Genomic DNA, 20,752 nt, shown 5'->3' with positions numbered 1-20,752 from the left:
GAAGATTAGTGCTGTTAAATTATTAAATGTTTTAATTAGATTAATCACATTCTCAGCATTTTTTTGACTTGTATAATTTAAATCAACTTTAAAAAAGAGATTCCAATATTTCGACATAAATGTAAATTTAATGCCAGACTGTCATACAGGAATATATATTTTTAAATGTTTTACTTAATTGCACGTCATTTATTTGCTCAAAAGGTGGCAACTAAAGTTAAATTTGCCAGCGAGCACAACAGTCAGTCTTCTTGGTGTCCTCACTTATCCTTTCTCTGATGTATGCATTGATCTGATCGCTGACAATATGACTATAAAGTAAAGGAGCATGAATAGTCAAAATAAATTGCGTGATTATTCTGCTTATATACATAATAATGCAATATGTTATTGTAATTAATCACATGTGTTAACTCATTATTATTGACAGCTCTAATAAATTATAAAACATTTTTTAGATACACAGGTATGGTTTGGATTTTAATTTATTTGCTTAGTTTACATAACACTAATCATAATTTTGCTACTATATCATGTACAACAAAATAAATAATATAGTCATTTGAAAAATATTGACACCATCTGGGGCAAGATTTATTGTCAACTTCCTTTAAAGAATCAAAAAAGTGAGAAAGTTGCAAAGTTTCAAGAACAAGCTCAAGTAAAATTAGACATAGTTCAAAATATGAACACAAGAGGGCAGCAAACAACCAGATTCAGGCAGTTGTCAAACTTTCCTATGCCCTTCATATCAACAGAAGTTCTCACAACCTCTGCAATAGTAATATTTAACTTAAAGAGGAATATTTTACACTAAATTTGAGGTAACTTAAAAAATAAATAGATAAATTCACACAACCATACTGAATCTTCCCCAGCTAGTTTAATAAATCCCTATACATTCAAAGACACATACCATTAAGACACTCCATCTCTGGCTCCTCTCCATCTTGACCCTTGTGCAGTCGTTTGGCGTTGCGTCTCTTTTTGCAGTAGAACATGAGGCCCAGCACCACGATGATGTAAGCCACAGCTGCCCCCACAGACAAGCCGATGGTTTGAATCATCTTATAAGGGGCTCGGTCCTCATCCTCATCATAGGTCTGCGCTGGCTTATCTGTCGGCCACAGGGTACATGAATAATGAAAGTCGCTTGCTATGTTTGGAAAGTAGAACAAGTATTTAAAACTCCTTTTCTATGATATTGTGTGAAGACAACTAAAGAACTACAATATTGTCTAAATCCAATTGTCACGTGCTATTTATTACCTTCAAAAGGCAGTTTGTAAGAAACTATGACTACATTTTATTTGTTTCGTTTTTGTTATTTTAACTCTGTTTTATTCTTTCTTTTACTACACACAAAATTGCTGACCTGGTACATGTTAAACACAGAAAGCAAACAAATCATCAGTTTTGCTGAGACACAGGTTTTAAAAATATAAATTGTACTTCTTTTCAGATATTTTGAATCATTAACCATTAAAGTAAAATGATGACCTACCTTATATTACCTATTACATACACTATACAAAACTTGCACACTGGTCTTTTGTCCTTCTGCTCACTAATATTTTGCACCATGAAACCGGAACTGTTTTATCTTATCTTGTTTTGTATTTTAATGTCTCTTATTTTGCTTAAAGTTTAAGTTAAAGTACCACTGATAGTCAGACACAAACACTAAGTGTGGTGAAATTACTCTTTGAGTTTGACCCATCCCCTTGTTCCACCCCCTAGGACAGGGGTCGGCAACCTTTACCACTCAAAGAGCCATTTTGGCAAGTTTCACAAATTAAAGAAAATGATGGGAGCCACAAAAAAAATTTTTAAATTTAAAATGAAAAACACCGCATACAAAGCTTAAGTTGCTTTGTGCTATGTTAACCAGGGGTCTCAGACACACGCACCGGCACGCACTTTAATATGGAAATTTGATGTTAGTGCGGCCCGCGAGACTTGAATGAATGGCGCTTGATAGCGTCATACTTGCCAACCCTCTCATTATTTCCGGGATATCAGGACGTGCTGGCACTGCTTTTGGCGCCCTCTACAGCCTGCCCAAACAGTGTACCTGCTCGACCACATGTAGGGGGGTCGGCAAGTATGCAGCTGAGCCGCATCAGAGTGGTCAAAGAGCCGCATGCGGCTCCGGAGCCGCGGGTTGCCGACCCCTGCCCTAGGAGGTGAGGGGAGCAATGAGCAGCAGCGGTGGCCGCGCTCGGGAATCATTTTGGTGATTTTAACCCCAGTTCCAACCCTTGATGCTGAGTGACAAGCAGGGAGGTAATGGTTCCATTTTTATAGTCTTTGGTATGACTCGGCCGGGGTTTGAACTCACGACCTACCAATCTCAGGGCGGACACTCTAACCACTAGGCCACTGAGCAGTAATATGGGTATATTTATTATTATGCAATTTTTAGTAAAACATTTTCCTAAACTTTGCATGCCTACCCTTGTAAAGCTGCTGGAAATGTGAATTTCTCTTGGAGATGACTCATGTATCTTTCTATATATTTATCTGTGCAATATTACCATATTTTAGCCTCTATTTTGGCGACAAATTGTATAATCAAGCTTGAGAAGGACGATACAGGAGACAAAAGCGTTATTAGATCTATCGCTTGCCCAATCCCATCACTCCCCTGACAGCTGTGGCGTCACAGATGTAGCCGTGGTTATTAACCTGTCGAAGTGGATGACAAGGTGAGTAGGAAGGTTTAATAAACGCTTTCATCCAGCGCTTGTGATCGTGCCTTGTGTCCACTGTGCGTCTCTGTGCTCATTAGTGTGCGTTTGAGACTAACCCACGACATAGAGCTGAGCCACACGGTCTTTGATGTTGCAGCTGTTCCCAGCCACACACGTGTATCTGCCTGTGTCGTCTGTAGTGACGTCTGAAATCACCAGGGAGCCATTGGACATCTTCTGGATCCTGGAAGAAAGAATGACTCAGATGTAAGAAGATGAACTCATTATGTTCACAATGTGGAGGACTTGACAGAAGGGCGAGCCCTGTTGACAGAACACTGTTCTACACATGATACTTCCTTGTTTTCCGTGTCCTGAAGACTAGCATGTCCAATGCTGTCATGTTTTATACGAAGCCATAAGTTTGGAAAAATCGTAGTGGTGATACTTTTAGCAGCGATTTTGTCTCTCTGGCTTCTACAATATGAAATGCTGTGCATTTTCAAACAATTCCTGTTACGAACTAAACCATCTCCTGGATCTTTAACCAAGCAGATAAAACTACACCCAAACTCATTCATAACCTCACCAAATTTTAATACACGTGAATATTTATTGGTTAAATGGGTATTTTCTGGCTGAAAATAGCACAAGGAAGTGGCAAGAACAAATTAATTCATGATAGCCCCTTTTTTTTTACAGTACATTTGGAAAATTATTCTGTAACTATTTTGAACTCCCCCTTCAAATAAATCCAACAACAATCATTTGCATCCTTCTAACGTATTTTGGTAACGCGTAGCATAACTGTTATTTTTCCCCAAAGTGTGGTACCCTAAGCTACCCACTTTATATATACAGAGAGGAGATTGTATATTTTCTGCTAAGCCCATTGTAGGAAGTAAAAATAAAAAAATAAACTTGCTTTTCGTTTTCTTTTTTTTAACACAAACTTGTTCTTACATATTTTTACATTTTTGCTCAAATTGCTGGATCTCCCCTGAAGACTAGAACATATTGAGATAGTGTGAACAATTCTGGACATGGAACTATTTGTCATAAAATGACAAAAATAACCTAGGTAATTAAAGCATAGTAATAATCAAAAAAAATTATGTTGATAATTATTGATGGGTAAATGACGCCTCAGGGAGTGTACGGCACACTCACAAGCTCTATTGACACTGCAGTGATATTGAATTTTTCATATTTCTTAGTTCTATTTCAATGGTTAAATGATGGTGACGCATTCTACCCGACTTTTTCAGTACAAGCTGTCATTTGTGAGCCAATTGGCGCTTCACAGCCAAATGAAACTGCATTAGCTGCATCGATCACATTTTCTCTTAAAGTGACACACACATTGAGACTTCGAGAGACACAGTATCACTCCTTAAAATCATAAGGTATCAATGTTTCAGTATCGTTTGACCCATCACAAATAATAATGTTTAAAAGAATATTAAGCCACATTCCACATTTTCAGCTAACAGATACCCAATTTTCAAATAAATATTTAACTAAAATTTGGTCTGGGGAAAAATAATTTTGGCCTCAAATGTTGGTGATAGGGATGAGCTGGCGACTTGTCCAGGGTGTACCCCGCCTTCCACCCGAATGCAGCTGAGATAGGCTCCAGCACCCCCTGCAACCCCGAACGGGACAAGCGGTAGAAAATGGATGGATGGATGTTGGTGAAAGGCTTCCATTGAATATTTATTGTGATGACCGGAATCGGATCGAATCCTGAGGTGTCCAAAGATTTCAACCTCTAGTGATGACTATTACAATTCATCATTGAATTCTTTTAATGAGTCATGTCATGATCGCGTGACAGTTTTGACTTTATTAATATTTTCTTAATTACTTCCTGTCCAGCTCTCTTATTTTTGTTTTCCACTTCCTGTTTTTCTCCACCACTTGTCTTGTCTGAGCGCTCCTCTGTGTGTCCTCTGCTTTGCCTGCTTCCATGCTGCATAAAGCTTCCTCTATAGTTCATGTGCCCTTCTCTGCTGATTAATTTAAATAAATACATTTGACCTGTACTTTGCCTGCTGTCTCTACATCCTGGTGTTCAGCCCAACAACGATCAACATTGATACGCAACAAAGTAGTTTCTTGTTTGACTATTTTCGAGCCTAACAGTTTTCAATGTGCAATATATATATATCTAATACAACAAATGAGGACAGATACACATATATATATTTCTTTATAGCATTAATTGCGTCTTCATGAGTGCAGTCATTGTTGCAGCCACTACACTGCTACATAAATTTGTACGAAATCAAATTCCCTAGTGGAGGTCTGAAATTTCTGATTTTCTACTTCCTGGAATGCAGCAATACCAACCATATATTAAAGGGTAATAATGCTGCATTGTCGTTGTTGTTTTTGCTTTCACTATAAGTATTGATTATTTAACGTTTGAATAATAAAGAGCATTGGACACCATGAATATGAAGAAAGTAAACCCAGTATTAGCAATGTTCTTCAGCAGAGCATACCTCCTGTTCCTACTGATGTCCAACGTCTTGTCTTTGACCATCCAGTGGATGTGAGGCTCAGGGCTGCCAGTGGCCTGGCAGCGCAGGATAGCTGTATGGCCCTGGTACACTGTTGTGTTCTCTGGCTCCACTTTAAAGCGAATGTACACTGCAAATGTTCACAAGGGGACACACACACAAAGACACAATCCTGAGTTAAACACTTCCTTCAAAAGTGGGCTAAGAATAAAAAGGCTGTGGGGACTGTGGTCAACATTGCTCTCAGTCACACTCTACTGGGCAAATGCAATTTATTATGGGGCTGTAAAAAGGCCACCAACTACCAGTAAATGCTGCCACTGAGTGACAATGATCAATGGATCTCATCTTCATGAAAGTAACCTCAAATACACGAAAACCACAACTACTTGCAACACGGGAGTGGCGACTAATGTGTATGTTTCTCTCTGAGCTTCCAGGATGTGAATGAGCAGTTTTACCCGCCACTGTGAGGGACACGAAGGCTCTGATCTCCCCTTGGAGGCTGTTGGAAGCAATGCAGGTGTAGTTGCCGGCGTCACTGCGGGTGACTTTGGAGAAGTGAAGCTGGCCGTTTTTCTGCTCCACATGGGGTGGCAAGTCTCCTCCGTCTGCAGGGGGCAACAGAGGGGCACACAAAAAGCAAGTGGAGGTTACACTTAATAAAGGTACAGTAATAAGTCTACATCTTTGCTGGTTTAAGATGTGTGTAATGGGGAATTTTGACAGCGTAATCAGATTAACAAATACAGTAGATGGACGCACCTAAACATTTTTGATACTTCATCACTATAAGAGCTACAGTAGGTAAGGTTGTAATTTTGCCTCATTCCTTTGATAATCCTGGGTGTGACTGAAGCATTTAGGAGTGGGACAATCCAGGACTAGCTGCAGTGTGCTCTAACAACCACTAGGTAGCATATGTGAGCAGATAATAGTATATCATCTCTCTCTCTCTCTTTCATACTTTTCAGTGCATTCTTCACTCATGCTTTAAGTAAGGGATGAGGCAAAAACTAACCCAGACCCACTTTACTTTGACACTTTGTGTATTTATTTATATGACTGGCAGCCTCTGAATTATACTTTATTGATGAAACAGGGCTCCACTTAAACAGTGTGGTCATTGTCCGCATGCTATGTTGTGGTCATTTGTCATTAAATAGAAGCATAATGTCTGAACTGAACACATAAAAAGCAATACTAAGAGTTTAAGCAAATATTATTTGATGGAGAGCCCTGCTCTAAACACTATAATATGCCATTCATAGTTATTAAAAGTCATTTTGATCTCAGTTTTACACATTAAGTATCAATCACATACAAACGGTTTACAGTAATCCCTTGTTTATCGCTGTTAATTGGTTCCAGATATGACCGCAATACATGAATTTCCGCAAAGTAGGAAACAATTATAACATTTTCATAGCTTAAGCGCAAAAAAAAATGTCTACCTTCTAAATATTGTTATAACATTGTGAGAGCCCTCTAGACATGAAATAACACAGTTTGGTCATCTTTATTAGTATATTAATGCTGCCTGAGACTGAGCCAATCAGTGCCCCCGTTATTGGACAGCATGCTCAGATTGGTCTCATCTAGAGGCCAATACTACTGTAGTATTAATATTTTTAGTTCATTTAGCCCACTTTAAGCGTGAACATGCTTAATTTAGGGCAAAAGTATTGCAGAATATGCTTTAAAAAATCTGTAATGTGGTGAAGCTGCAATATTGTACTAAGGGAAACATGCAGTTAAACATTGGATCTTGTCAAAGCATCTTCATGCTGGAAAATGTGAATTGTCTTGTGAGACAGCGCTCTAATTTGGATTATTACCTGTAGAACTTTCCTCTGTAGATAGTCAGATAAAGTCATTCTATTTAGTTTAACTTTAAAAAACTAATTACAATTTAAAGTAGGGAAAATAAATCTCAAATGTGTGGCATAGTGAGAGGATGGGATCTACTGTAAATCCTCACTTGATCAACTACAGGCTTAAAATAGCTTTATGCTTGCGTGCATGAGCTCTTAGATACAAGCTAATGTTTTACAACTTGCTTGTGCACAAATGTTCTTCCACTTCTGGCTAGTAGGACCTACTTCTGGATTGTCTCTTGTATTTTACAAGAGCTTGGCTAGGACTACTTCAGTGAAACAAAAAAAGGACATTTTGTATTTTACAGATGTTATTCTCATACGTCTTAAGCTGGATTTCACATTTTGTGCCCATGCGTGGTGTATTAATAACTTAGAACACACCTGCTTTAGTCCAGCGGATGGTGGGCCTCTCTCTGCCTTTAGCAGAACACTGTATGGTGATGTCATTATCCAGCTCCAGGCACTGAGAGGGTTGGGGGGTCGGCGTGAACTTCAGCTTCTCTGAAACAAGTCGAAACGCCACACGTACACTTATTACATGCATGGTTAACACAAAGAGGAGGGAGTGCTGAGACCTAAACAGGAGGTAAAAACACGATGGTGATAAATAACGGGCTCATACTCAAATAAACCCAAGGGTCTACCTGTGGCCTCAGGACTGCAGAGACAACTGATATATATATATATATGTATATATATATATATATATGTATAAAAAAAAGGGTAAACACACCTTTTCAATCAGGATGTGTACTGATCATTTTAAACTTTTCTTAGGTTCTTAATTTTTATTTGGTTATTTTCTATTTTATTTATTGCTGTTCTTACTACTTTTATTGTCACTATTTTATGTTTTTAGTCATTTGTTATTTATATTTTATTTTTACATATAACTTAAAACATATTTTGTATTATTTTTTAGATGACCTTCATCTTAAGTTGTTCTCTAGTGTGGACTGGTGTGAAGAACTTTGTGTTGCAACTTGCCAGTGCATGAAACGTGCAATATAAATAAATGCACAAGGCATACGCATATTTTAACATCCAGCATGTTTCCGGCACTTTTTACAATCCTTACCGTACTTTCTGGACTATAAGCCGCTACTTTTCTCTAACTCAGCGGCTTATAAAGTGGTGCGGCTAATTTATCGATTTTTATTCAATAACGGCTGTAATATTTTGTATTCTACAAATAGTTTTCATATTACACTGGAACAGACACTGAAAAAGTGTGTTATTGTTTGTGCTATAAACCATCTTTGGGACGAGTTGGCTCACCGCAGGTCCTGCAGGTTGAAAATGTACTTCCTATTTCATGCCTTGAACCGGAAGTAAAACCGTCCATAGCGTTTCTGCTCAAAATGATTCTTCAATTATTGTAAGATTTTCCAATATAACTAAAACAATTCTTACTAAACTAATGTGTGATGTCTGCAGGTATGTTTTCATGCATATTTGTACATACTATTGTAATGTAATCAAGCTAGCGTCGTTAGCATTAGCAAATATGCTAACACGTTTACAAGTGTCTGTGTTAGTATTATTAACTTACAATGGCATTCTTTTTGTATTGTTTTAAGTTTTGTAAATTCACCAAAACGTAACCGTAGAGGTGTTGAGTCTGTTTAGCTGATTGGAGAGCTAGCTTTCGCAGTTAGTAGGTCCATGACGCTGACCTCTGTTTTATTTGATTATCCGTTTTACTGCTGTGTTACAGGCACCGTTTGTAAACAATTAAGGTATGTAAATAAACATTAACAAAATATTTTGTACCGGTATATAGCTGCAGCTTATAGTCCGGTGCGGCTAATATATGTAAAAATATTTATTTCTTCTTAAATTTGGTGGGTGCGACTTACTCTATAGCCCGGAACATATGGTACTTTTTTCTAGCACATTATGTCATTGGTAAATCTTATACTTATACACATACATATTCTCGTATTATTTTACTTTTTTTTACTTTTAAATTAGTATTTTTTGTTGTAAAAAAAAAAAGAAAAAAGAAAAGTGAAATAAATGGTTACAAATTACCACAAGATCAATTCATTTTCTTAAACAACGTCAAATTAATTCACATACAGTGTGTAGTAGCTCTACCTCTTCGTAAACTACAGTTTTATTAAAACGTTTGATAAAATATTTCATAAAATTATCAAAATTGAAGGAGACCATTTTTTTAATGGCACATACAAACAAATCTAAACGTTCCAATCAAAGTGTGACTTGTGTTCTTCACACAAACATACATGTATATGTCAGACCAACCACTGTTCTGGTGGGATACAATTAAAAATATACTCTACTTTGAAATCCAAGCACTATTCCTATTTTGAAAATACAGATTCAATATACTAGCACCACATACAAGTTTTTTAATGCTTGTACACAAAGAGAAGTATCAGAAATCAATATGGTATTAATAGAGATAGCAGCCAGACACAACAATGACATGTCAGATCATCTTTGCAATAAAATGTTACAATAGAGATCAGGCTAAAGCTGCTGTACATGAGTCATGTTCAACACCTACGTGGGTGTCCTACGGCTCTTCCTATTTTAGGAAACGTGCACACACGCACACACACATGCACACATACAGGCCCAGAGGCATGACCACATTTGTTTTAGATTTTCTCTGAAGATGATAGATCTGGCTGTCTTACCCAGCACGGTAACTCTGGCCTGGCCAGAGAGTCGACCACCCACTGTCTTGGTCTCACAGCCATACATCTGTCCGTCGTACACCTCCACGCTGTTGATCCTTAGGGTGCCATTTGGGAACAGTTTGAAACGGGAGTCCTGGCAGGAAATAAATATAGGGAAAATATGTAACAACCTTATATTTACTGTGTATATTCTGACCATGCTTATTGAAAGAACATCAACCAAACTAAAAAGTAATAAGTGAGTAAAGACGTGGTAACTGACCTCTGGTGTGATCATGATATTGTTGCGGAGCCATGTGACCTCAGGTTCAGGAGTGGCTTTGGCGTGACAGTGCAGGTAACCCGGTTTACCTTCTTCTAACCGACTGTCTTGGGGCCTTGTTACCCAGACAGGGGCGGCTGTAAGAGATCATACATCTTTGTTACGTGTGTGAAGACATTTTACAAGCTCTCTGACATACACACAAGAACACACAGTATAATATTTGCAGCTATTTATTCAACTTCATGATAGGAGCTTGTGCGGCTCGTCGAGACCAAAATGCCATAAAATAATCTCTGCTTATCTAATTGAAAAACAAAGTACTTCAGTCTTCTAAGTTAGGCATTTTTAGTATGTTACTGATGTTATTGATAGATATATGTAGTATATACCAGTGATGAGTCCAACAAGACCCATCACCAATTGATGCCTGAAACACAAGGAGTGATACTTTGTCCTTCGATGCATTAGTCAGTTTAAAAAATATACCATGTGACTGATAGAGCTGCTGTGTCACTTGACTGTAAAGTACCAAACTGTGTTAACCAGGAAATGCTTCTTTTGGCTCACACGTGACAGCTCACATTACTGTAAATTAGGTCAGAAGAGTAGCATGTTTGATGTCGGTTTTCATCGCCATCATTGATCTAATTGGAACTAAGAAAAAGGTAAAATTCCGAAGTGTGAGACCATTTTGATCATAAAGCGTCCAAAATTTAAATTTTCTTCTTTACCTGTTAACTATTTGCTCATTGACCAGCGCTGCATAATTCGTATTCCTTTCTATTCATATTCTATATATTCATTTAAAAAAATACTACTATATACTTAAGAATACATACTAAAAAACTATTATATTATATCCTTCAAGTCATCCATATCTGCTCGCACTGTGTTTATTTCAGTTAACGCCAAACCCCATGTGCCAGGTAAACAACTACAGGCCAGTGTAGGGCAGGCAGTGACAACGTGGAAGTAAATGAACATTATACAGTAAATGGACAGAGACATTGGCCATTTTTTTCCTATTAATTGATTGATGCACTGCTGCGCTTTCACTGTAGTTTAAAGTTACCACCAAATTGTGTGTGTATAAGTCAGGGGTGTCCAAACTTTTTCCACTGAGGGCCGCACACTGAAAAATCAAAGCAAGCAGGGGCCATTTTTATATTTAAAAAAAAAATACAATATATGTATAAAAACTATACATACAGGCTTCCACTCAGGCTTGATCCCGGGGACCCCGAAGGGTTTTGGTCAAAAAAATATTAAAAATGTGTCATTATTTAGTAGTATTAGCACCCCCCGCGACCCCGAACGGGACAAGCGGTAAAAAATGGATGGATGGATTATTATTAATAATATTATTACTATATCTAGATCAACATTAGGTCTATCTGTCAATATAAAGTTGTTAAATATTTAAGTTGTATGCCCTTTTTGTCAAAGAAAACCCTGTTTTTTTATGGGAAAAACACAAAATATGCAATATTTTCACCCAATAACATTTTTAAGTGGAATACTTGAGATTATATAATAATTGGAGCCTTAAAAATGTCAATAACTCATAACATTGATTTTAATTCATTATTATTTTTTGAGCAATGACACTTAAAAAAAAAAAGTCCCACTAAAATTATTGGGGATCCAAAAGGGTCCTGCTCAGTAAAGTTTTAAAAAATAAATCATAATTTTTTTTTACTTTTAACACAATAGTCTCAAGATCAACTTCAGATCTATCCATCAATTATAGGTTTTATTGTTGTTTGTTTTTTGTTTGTACGTTTTAGGCCCTTCTTTAAAAAATAAAAAAAAACTTTGTTTTTTAAATGGCAAACACAAAATATGCAACATTTTCCCCAAAAAATATCTCAAAGTGGAATATTTAATGTGATGTAATTGGAGCCTTGAATAGGTCAATAATTCATAATGACATTGATTTTGATTCATTATTATTTTTTAAAGAAAGAAACAGCCTACATGGCAGCTTAGTGTTATTAGAGTAAACATTGCAACATTTTCTTGTTACATTTCACCTGTTTGCTCTTTTATACCACTTTTTATGTTTTTTGTTTTTTTTAAATCATATTTTTAGAATGTACCTGCGGGCCGCAAATGGCCGCACTTTGGACACCCCTGGTATAAGTCATTGATTCGCATATTATCTGACCTTTATTGACATGCGATCCCGGTCTGATTTAGTGGATCCTTAGTGAGTCCAAGTGTTTTACCAAGCTCATATAGCTTTTACACATAATGTATTAGAACCAGGCCTCATAGAAGAGAAACAAGGGGCCATTTGCAGCCCAGTGTCATTATTTATTGGCCTGAAATGAAATGTAACAACAAAATTAAGAAAAATATAAATTATGACCCCCGCAACCTTTAATTTTTTAGTATGTCGCCCTTGGTGGAAAAAGTTTGGACACCCCTCATGTGGGGTTAAAAAAACAAGAGGATACAGTATTTTTCGGACTATAAAATGCAACTTTTTTCCTATGCTTTGAACCATGCAGTTTATACTGCTAGCAGTGTGGCTAATCTATGGAATTTTTTTACCATAACAAATACATTATGGAATGAATGAAGCAAATCAATCAAACAATGTACTAAAATAATCTACTTCAAGAAACTGTTCAACCTCAAAGTATTTACAAAGTTCTAAGAAGAAGAATCCTGATAAACATCTTCAACCTCATTGAAAAATGAGAAAATCTTATTTATCTCAAAAAGGATGAATAAAGACATCAATAACTTTTGTGTTTTGTTTGATCATCTGTTATACTGCTGTGTTACAGGCACCGTTTACAAACAATTAAGGTATGTAAATAAACATTTGCAGAATTTCTATGTTAATATCTCATTTCACAACACACTGGTACATAGCTTATACTTTTTTCTTCTAAAATGTAATAGGTGCGGCCTATATACCGGTGCAGTTTATAGTCCAGAAAATACAGTAAATATATTATACATAACTTTTTTTTAACTTCTGTGTTTTTGTCTTCACCCTGTTTAACTGTGTTTATCACATGTATTTTTTACAAATACGATATATGTATATATCTAAATATATTACTTTTAAAGAATGCTGCTAATAGAGGACTGTTCAAACAAAGTTTTGTTGTAAAACCTGCAATGACAAATAAAGAAACCGAATCTAATCTAATCCAGTTCGAATGAACAAGAGCTTTGCTATTGACTTACTGGCCACAGTGAAGGTGACCTCCTGTGTCCTGCGGCCCGCCTTGTTTTGAGCTACACACGTATAAACTCCAGAATCGCCAGCCTCAGTCGGACTAAAAACCAAATCCAAGCCATCCTGGTACACTCGTCCCTCAGTGGGCACTGGCTGACCTTCCCTCTCCCACCAGACCGCAGGCTGGGGTCTCCCCCGTGGGGGATTACATGGAACCCTCTGCAAGGTGTCTGCTGTAAAAACCTGGGACATCTTGGACAGCATGTCATCAATCTCTGTGGCGCAGAAAGAGGAAGGAAGCGGTTAGAATTGGGCGATTAGTTTTCTTTCAAATGAGACTCCAGATAATCATCAAATCATCTTCAAAGTCAGCGAAGCCTCACTGATTTTAAATTTATAGAGCGCCCTTGAGCACAGTTATTTCCAGCTCACAGATTTCCGATTTTTTATAAAACATTCTCAGTAATTGGGTAACAAAGGCAACAGTAGGAGACTGAGCAGATAGGTTGTTTTAACTAAGGGAATTAAATGAGTGAGTGTGTGTGTGAGGTGAAGCATATTAAAGCTTGCAGCAGCCATACAGTAAGTGGCATGTGATCCATGCTCATTATTGGCCAACAAACCTCAGTTCGGTGACTGGCTTCAAGCCCTTTAGAATCATAGATCCAAATCAGTTATTAAGAACAGAGGAGAACGCACATATTTGAGCAGATGAAAGAGAAGCTGAGCTGGGAAAGTACAGTGCAAGGAGTTTGGTGGGTGAACTGAATGGAGGTGAAACTATGATGGAGAGACTATTTAAACTTGTCACCAAATAATGAATTCTATTGTGACACAATCTCTTTTAATGCCTCCAGGGATTACCATCAGATTAGGTGAATTAAAGTATTTAAATTGAGCTGCGGTTCACTGGGTTAAAACTGCAGATGCAGTCCTACAGCATTACATTTTTAAAACGAACAGTTTGAGAGGAGGAAAAAAATGCTTGGAACAGCAAAAGAAAGAGAAACTCCAGCCTTAAGTGGGTTCAAAATATTTGACTTGCACACACTTTCTTGAGAAAAGAACCCACTGATTAGTAAAATGATGTGATACATCTTGGCCCTACTTTAAAATGCATTTTGCATGCGTGTAGATGCAATTATGTGCAACAGGCAGCAATAGCTTTTACGTGTCTAGATCCGGGTTACAATCTCAATCGAAGATCTCATCTAAAAATAAATGCTTATTTGCCCAATTTCAATTTTTACTAGGATAACAATAATTAGGGCTGTCAAAATGTATGCATTGATGTGGATTAATCCATCATATGTATTAATTTGTTTGAACATTTTAATGCAATCAACCAATCTGCAGCTGCATAAAAAAACCTGACTAGATTAAAATACCACATTAATTATTCAAAATGAGTAACTGGTTCACATTAATATGGATACTCAACGTGAACATAATGTTGAGTGCATACATGTTTTCATATGCCAAATGAAACACACACAAACAATATTAAAAATAAATGAAATAATTGTGATTAAGAGAAGTAATCCAAAGCAAATGTGTGATTAATCTAAGTAGAAAATGTAATTGTTTGACAACACTAAAATCAATTATTATTTTTGATGATTACTGATAGCCATGGTGGTAATGTTGGTCACAAAAATCACATGAAATGTTTTTACCATTTCTATTTAAGTGCACAATTTCTGTCTACAGATTTATGAACATAGTATATGTATACTATAATGCATGACATGCATGACTGTAAATTATCACAATGTATCCAAGCAATGAATTGTATTAATTACAGAATTTCGAACATAACTAATAATTTGATCAATAGAGCAAATCTGATTTTTAATGTCCATCAAAAGTATTGATAAACAGCACAGGCTAAGGAAGAAGTCATTACACTTTAATCCTTCAGGATACAATTACCAATGTGATTTAAGTACATACCGTAATCCTATACTTGCAGTGCTTGCATATGCTAAATGTTACCAGTTGTTGACTGCTATGTGATGTTACAACTTGGAAGAAAATGAATATGGCCTGCAGCCAGGGTACTACAGGAGGAAAAAAAATATAAAGTGGAAGCAATAAAGTGTTTGAATAGAGTGTGGAGGATACAGCTGGTCCAGTCATTGATAAGGAAATGTGATTATCACTGGTGAGATATGGCTGAAGAGTGCATAACTGAAATGCTCTCACAAGCTCAGATAACTGAATTTCAGGTGTTTATCTCCAAGCAGCCTAACAGCAGTGTGTTTGTGTGCGTGTGTGTGTGTGTGCGTACCAGCTATGAGGAGGGAAGCCTCGTGTGTCACTTGGGAGCCGCTGACGCCGCGGCCAACACATTTGTACAAGCCTGTGTTCCTGGGCTTGACCTGGGTGATGAGTAGTGAGCCATTGGAGAGCAGGAAGACACTGTGGGGAAAAATAACATGTTTTACTGTGACATCAGTAACATGTATTTATTAACTGTGCAATGAATACCAAGCATGGCATGTTTCCCAACTATCCAGCATCTAGAAATAAGGCTAACACATTTTCTCAGGCCGTTATGTAATAACACAAAGATAAGTGTCCTACATTGTGAGCTATTTTTGTAACGTCTTGTGATTTAGGAAGCCCATCCTAATGGCCATTCTTGACCTCTGGCATGCTCAACATTCGATCAGTGCAAGTGATAGACAGGGTGAGAAGTAATTACAGCCGAGATAGATGGAGTTTAACGTGTGACACAGCTCATAACAGAGACACACCGTAAGGACAAAAGGTTTTAGACAACAGCACATTACAACAAAGGCAGGGTTCTTACATTTTCATCAATTATTTTCCATGATGTCTACAAAACCTTGTAATGAATTTCAATCACAAAAATACATTATTCTATCTCAATGGCACCACTGAAAACTAATTATTGTAATTATTATTACTAATTATTATACTAACTAACTAATTATTATAAAACTAAGTAAACTTAGGTTTCAATGTAAAATGTATGGGTCCTCTCTAAAACAATAAGAAACCGCCAGACAGGCCCACGTAAATACATCTATTAACATAGTTAGTCTTTACATATAAATCAACTTGGTGTACAAATAGTGGTTTAATCTTTTGTCGAACACCACAACGTATGGCGTTTGTTAGGACGCTGAAGACAGCAAGAGTCTTCGAAAGTGCAGATCAAGCCCAAAAGCACAGACATAGGCACACTTGTTCTCACCACAGGTACACTTTAAAGCAAAACGCAGCAAAAAGAGAGCTTGTGTCCTCGGATGACTTGATTGAGCAGTATGAATTCACGCATTTTAGTATCCAGTATCTCGGCTTTGAGGACTTAATTATCGACAGAAACGTCTAAAGTGGTCTGCTTTGTTGCTGTGGAAATCGTTGTTGTGTTGCTGGCTGTCCTCATAGCATCAGCGGTCATAAACTTACCTATAGGTATTGCACTGCCAGCAACTATTGCTAAAGTTTTGTGCCATTTCCACTTCAAGTGGTTAACGAGTGCTGCCTCACCCATATTTGAAATGTCAAATGTTTAACAGCACTGTTTGCATTTAGAACCTCTTGTGTCAGTGTCGTTTGCGAGCCACAATTTATTTTATCCGTAAAAAGCCATGTATTCTTGAAGATGCACTTAGCCTACCGTTTTTCAGCAGTGTCACTTCCCTAGCAGAAATAACTAGCAGATGGGCATGCGTGCACTTCGTAGGCGCTTGCACACTGCATGCTCACACAGACTGGAGTAAATACATTTTCCAAAACACCAAAATATCACAGCAGTCCGTAGAAATTTACATTTATGACCCATTGATTTTTTTTGGATTAATGAAACTTTAGATATATTTCCATTACTTTTCCAAAACCACTGAGAAAACACTTTTCATAACTATTCCAGGGCCTGGAAATTGCATTTTAAAGTTTTCCAGGTTTCTCATGACCATATGAATCCTGCAAATGGAAGTTTTAAATGTTCAGTAGATCTCCTCTTTGCAGAAGAATCCATTCGCCAACAACATTGTTGGCGAACACTTGTGTTCTTAGTTTCTCCACATCGAACTCCTCCATCCATCCACATAGTCATCCCAACGTGTCCTGGGTCTTCCCCGTGGCCTCCTACCGGTTGGACGTGCCCTAAACACCTCCATAGGGAGGCGTTCGGGTGGCATCCTGACCAGATGCCCGAACCACCTCATCTGGCTCCTCTCGATGTGGAGGAACAGCGGCTTTACTTTGAGCTCCCCCCGGATGGCAGAGCTTCTCACCCTATCTCTAAGAGAGAGCCCCGCCACCCGGCGGAGGAAACTCATTTCGGCCGCTTGTACCCGTGATCTTGTCCTTTCGGTCATAACCCAAAGCTCATGACCATAGGTGAGGATGGGAACGTAGATCGACCGGTAAATTGAGAGCTTTGCCTTCCGGCTCAGCTTCTTCTTCACCACAACGGATCGATACAGCGTCCGCATTACTGAAGACGCCGCACCGATCCGCCTGTCGATCTCACGATCCACTCTTCCCTCTATCGTGAACAAGACTCTTAGGTACTTGAACTCCTCCACTTGGGGCAGGGTCTCCTCCCCAACCCGGAGATGGCACTCCACCCTTTTCCGGGCGAGAACCATGGACTCAGACTTGGAGGTGCTGATTCTCATCCCAGTAGCTTCACACTCGGCTGCGAACCGATCCAGTGAGAGCTGAAGATCCTGGCCAGATGAAGCCATCAGGACCACATCATTTGCAAAAAGCAGAGACCTAATCCTGCAGCCACCAAACCGGATCCCCTCAACGCCTTGACTGCACCTAGAAATTCTGTCCATAAAAGTTATGAACAGAATCGGTGACAAAGGGCAGCCTTGGCGCAGTCCAACCCTCACTGGAAACGTGTCCGACTTACTGCCGGCAATGCGGACCAAGCTCTGACACTGATCGTACAGGGAGCGGACTGCCACAATCAGACAGTCCGGTACCCCATACTCTCTGAGCACTCCCCACAGAACTTCCCAAGGGACAGGGTCGAATGCCTTCTCCAAGTCCACAAAGCACATGTAGACTGGTTGGGCAAACTCCCATGCACCCTCAAGGACCCTGCCGAGAGTATAGAGCTGGTCCACAGTTCCACGACCAGGACGAAAACCACACCGTTCCTCCTGAATCCGAAGTTCGACTATCCGGCGTAGCCTCCTCTCTAGTACACCTGAATAAACCTTACCGGGAAGGCTGAGGAACTCCTCCATGCATGCCTGTATGGAGTGTGTGTTGTGCCTTTACTTGTGGTCTAGATAAAACGCATTGGGTATGCTTTGGTGTAAATTTTGCCCCACAGTCACTTTTATAACCCATTTTTTAAGTCTGTCTGCAGAATGTTTGATTCTGAAGGCGTTCCCAGACTGCAAATGAAACAACGCCCCACCCTCTGCTAAAGTATCATAATTTATCAGTTGAGAATGTACACTGCTTAAATATATATCTTAAAGTCCTCACGCTTTATTTTCCAGACAAGGTCCAAAACAAACTTCCTAAACATCATATAGATTCACCGAGTCACAATATTAGATACAAATGCACCGTCTTTGATTGATTCAGACCTGCATAAAAAAAGGCTGTTTTTTTCAGCTTTTATGTCACTGCATGTTGCACGTCTGTGTTATTGTGCACATGCCAGAATTAGATGAAAATAATACTTTATCTTACCTGTATTGTGTTTCCTCAGTCTGAAGCAGAGCTTTACTTTAAGGGGACCCATTGTGCAAAACCAACTTTTCTTGCCTATTGGTACCTGTTTTTGTGTATTTGGGATCTGCATAAGTCCCGAAAATTTTAAATCAAACCATGGAGGCATGGCAGAGATATTTCTAAAACAATCTTGCCTTCCTTCATACTTCCTCCAAACGAGCCGTTTGGACTTTGGACTACTTGTGACGTTTTCCCAACATTTGCCGTTAGTGGATATCGCCATGTTTGGTAGAAGTTTACTCAGAGTTTAGCGCAAGTCCACCATCGTAGTCTCCACAGTAGTCAATAAGTGCCTTATTTTTCTCTATCCTCAGACTGGCTCGTACATGCGCAAGCATCCTCCGCTGTTGCCTTTTCTAATACAAATTAGCATATACTGTATTCTATGGACTATGAGCCGCACCGGAATATAAGCCGCAACCACTAAATTTTAGAAGAAAAAAAAAAGTTTTTTCATATTGTAGCCGCACCAGACTATAAGCTGCAGATATATACCGGTATGTTGTGAAATTAGATATTTAAATAGAAAATGTAAATATTTATTTACATACCGTAATTATTTCCATACGGTGCCTGTAACGCGGCAGTAAAACGGCTGATCAAACAGAGAAGTCATTACTGTTTTTATTCATCCTTTATGAGCTGAATATATTTTTCTCCTTTTTTAATAAGATTCAAGGTGATTATCTGGGTTCTTCTTCCTTGTACTTTTTTAAACACCTTGCGTTTAAATAGTTTCATAGAGCAGATCATTTTAGTACATTGTTTGATTTATTTGCTTAATCTATTCCATAATTCACCAGTTAGCGAAGAAAAATCCATAGCTGCATCTTTGTATAAGATGCAGGGTTCAAAGCTTGGGGAAAAAAATAGCGGCCTATATTACGGAAAATATGGTAGTTTCAACTAATATTTGTCAGACTCGCTATTGAAGTGCTAAAAACTACAAGATGGATGACGAGGAGAAGACTCTGTTAAAATGGAGCCACATAAATAAGGCTGCCCACAAAACGGTGCATCCTGAAGAGAACGTCAGAATGCAGCTTGAAAACGTTGTGTAAAACATAAGTTATGCAACATTTTGACCAAAGAACCATCATTTCATGTTATGTATACCACAAGGAAGTGTTTTAAATGGAGAAAAAAAAAAATAATATGACCCTTTTAAAGGGGAACTGCACTTTTTCGTTCACAATCATGATGGAAGAGATGACGGATGTATTTTTTTACATTTTTTTTTAAAGCATTCTAACTCGTAAATAAATGTAATAAAAGTCAGCTTACAGCGGAGTCAATGGGAGGTCCTTTATTTCGCCCCGAAAACCCAATAAATGACCATCCAAAAAGCACCAACAGTAATCCACTTATATTTTGTGACTTGAATATTAACCAAGTATTAGTGATATTGTTATTATAAGAGTTAAAGCAGACAAACTATTTACAGCGGCGCCGTGATCATGAGCTTGCGTGCAAATGTTGACATAATCGACTGATCAGCTGCTTCCTCGTTTCTTTCGTTTGTCAAACTTTATTGTAGATCATAAATCATCCCTCTCATCTGGATAATTGAAGAACGAGGAAAAATTCCGCCAAGTTGGTACACTTTGACAGACAATTTAGAGCCGGAAATGGCGAGTACGACAAAAAGACGCTCGGTGTCACCCCGCTTTTTCTCGCGAGGATTATGAGTCATTTTCCATCTAAAACGGAAATAGAACAATATTCTATCAGTCGGCATCCTAATGACAGCAGACATTGTACAGTAAGTGATGTTTTATTGTGTTTTTG

General features: G+C 38.2%; 1 protein-coding gene across 2 annotated transcripts in view; it reads right to left on the bottom strand.

Annotated features, from left to right (window-relative positions):
- ptk7b (protein tyrosine kinase 7b) overlaps nucleotides 1-20,752 on the bottom strand; it is a 156,948-nt gene that overhangs the window by 7,916 nt on the left and 128,280 nt on the right. For both annotated transcript variants that reach the window (XM_062058585.1, XM_062058586.1), the window contains 9 exons: nucleotides 15,519-15,649; nucleotides 13,237-13,503; nucleotides 10,030-10,166; nucleotides 9,765-9,900; nucleotides 7,480-7,599; nucleotides 5,680-5,829; nucleotides 5,201-5,348; nucleotides 2,810-2,937; nucleotides 917-1,117 (listed from right to left, as the gene is read on the bottom strand). In XM_062058585.1, the coding sequence (XP_061914569.1) occupies nucleotides 917-1,117; nucleotides 2,810-2,937; nucleotides 5,201-5,348; nucleotides 5,680-5,829; nucleotides 7,480-7,599; nucleotides 9,765-9,900; nucleotides 10,030-10,166; nucleotides 13,237-13,503; nucleotides 15,519-15,649 (1,418 nt within the window). The remainder of the gene's footprint in view (nucleotides 1-916; nucleotides 1,118-2,809; nucleotides 2,938-5,200; nucleotides 5,349-5,679; nucleotides 5,830-7,479; nucleotides 7,600-9,764; nucleotides 9,901-10,029; nucleotides 10,167-13,236; nucleotides 13,504-15,518; nucleotides 15,650-20,752) is intronic.

The sequence above is a fragment of the Entelurus aequoreus genome, linkage group LG09, assembly GCF_033978785.1.
Source record: "Entelurus aequoreus isolate RoL-2023_Sb linkage group LG09, RoL_Eaeq_v1.1, whole genome shotgun sequence".
NCBI lineage: Eukaryota > Metazoa > Chordata > Actinopteri > Syngnathiformes > Syngnathidae > Entelurus > Entelurus aequoreus.
Note: the sequence above shows the minus strand (reverse complement) of the source record. Positions and strands in the feature narration are given on the sequence as shown.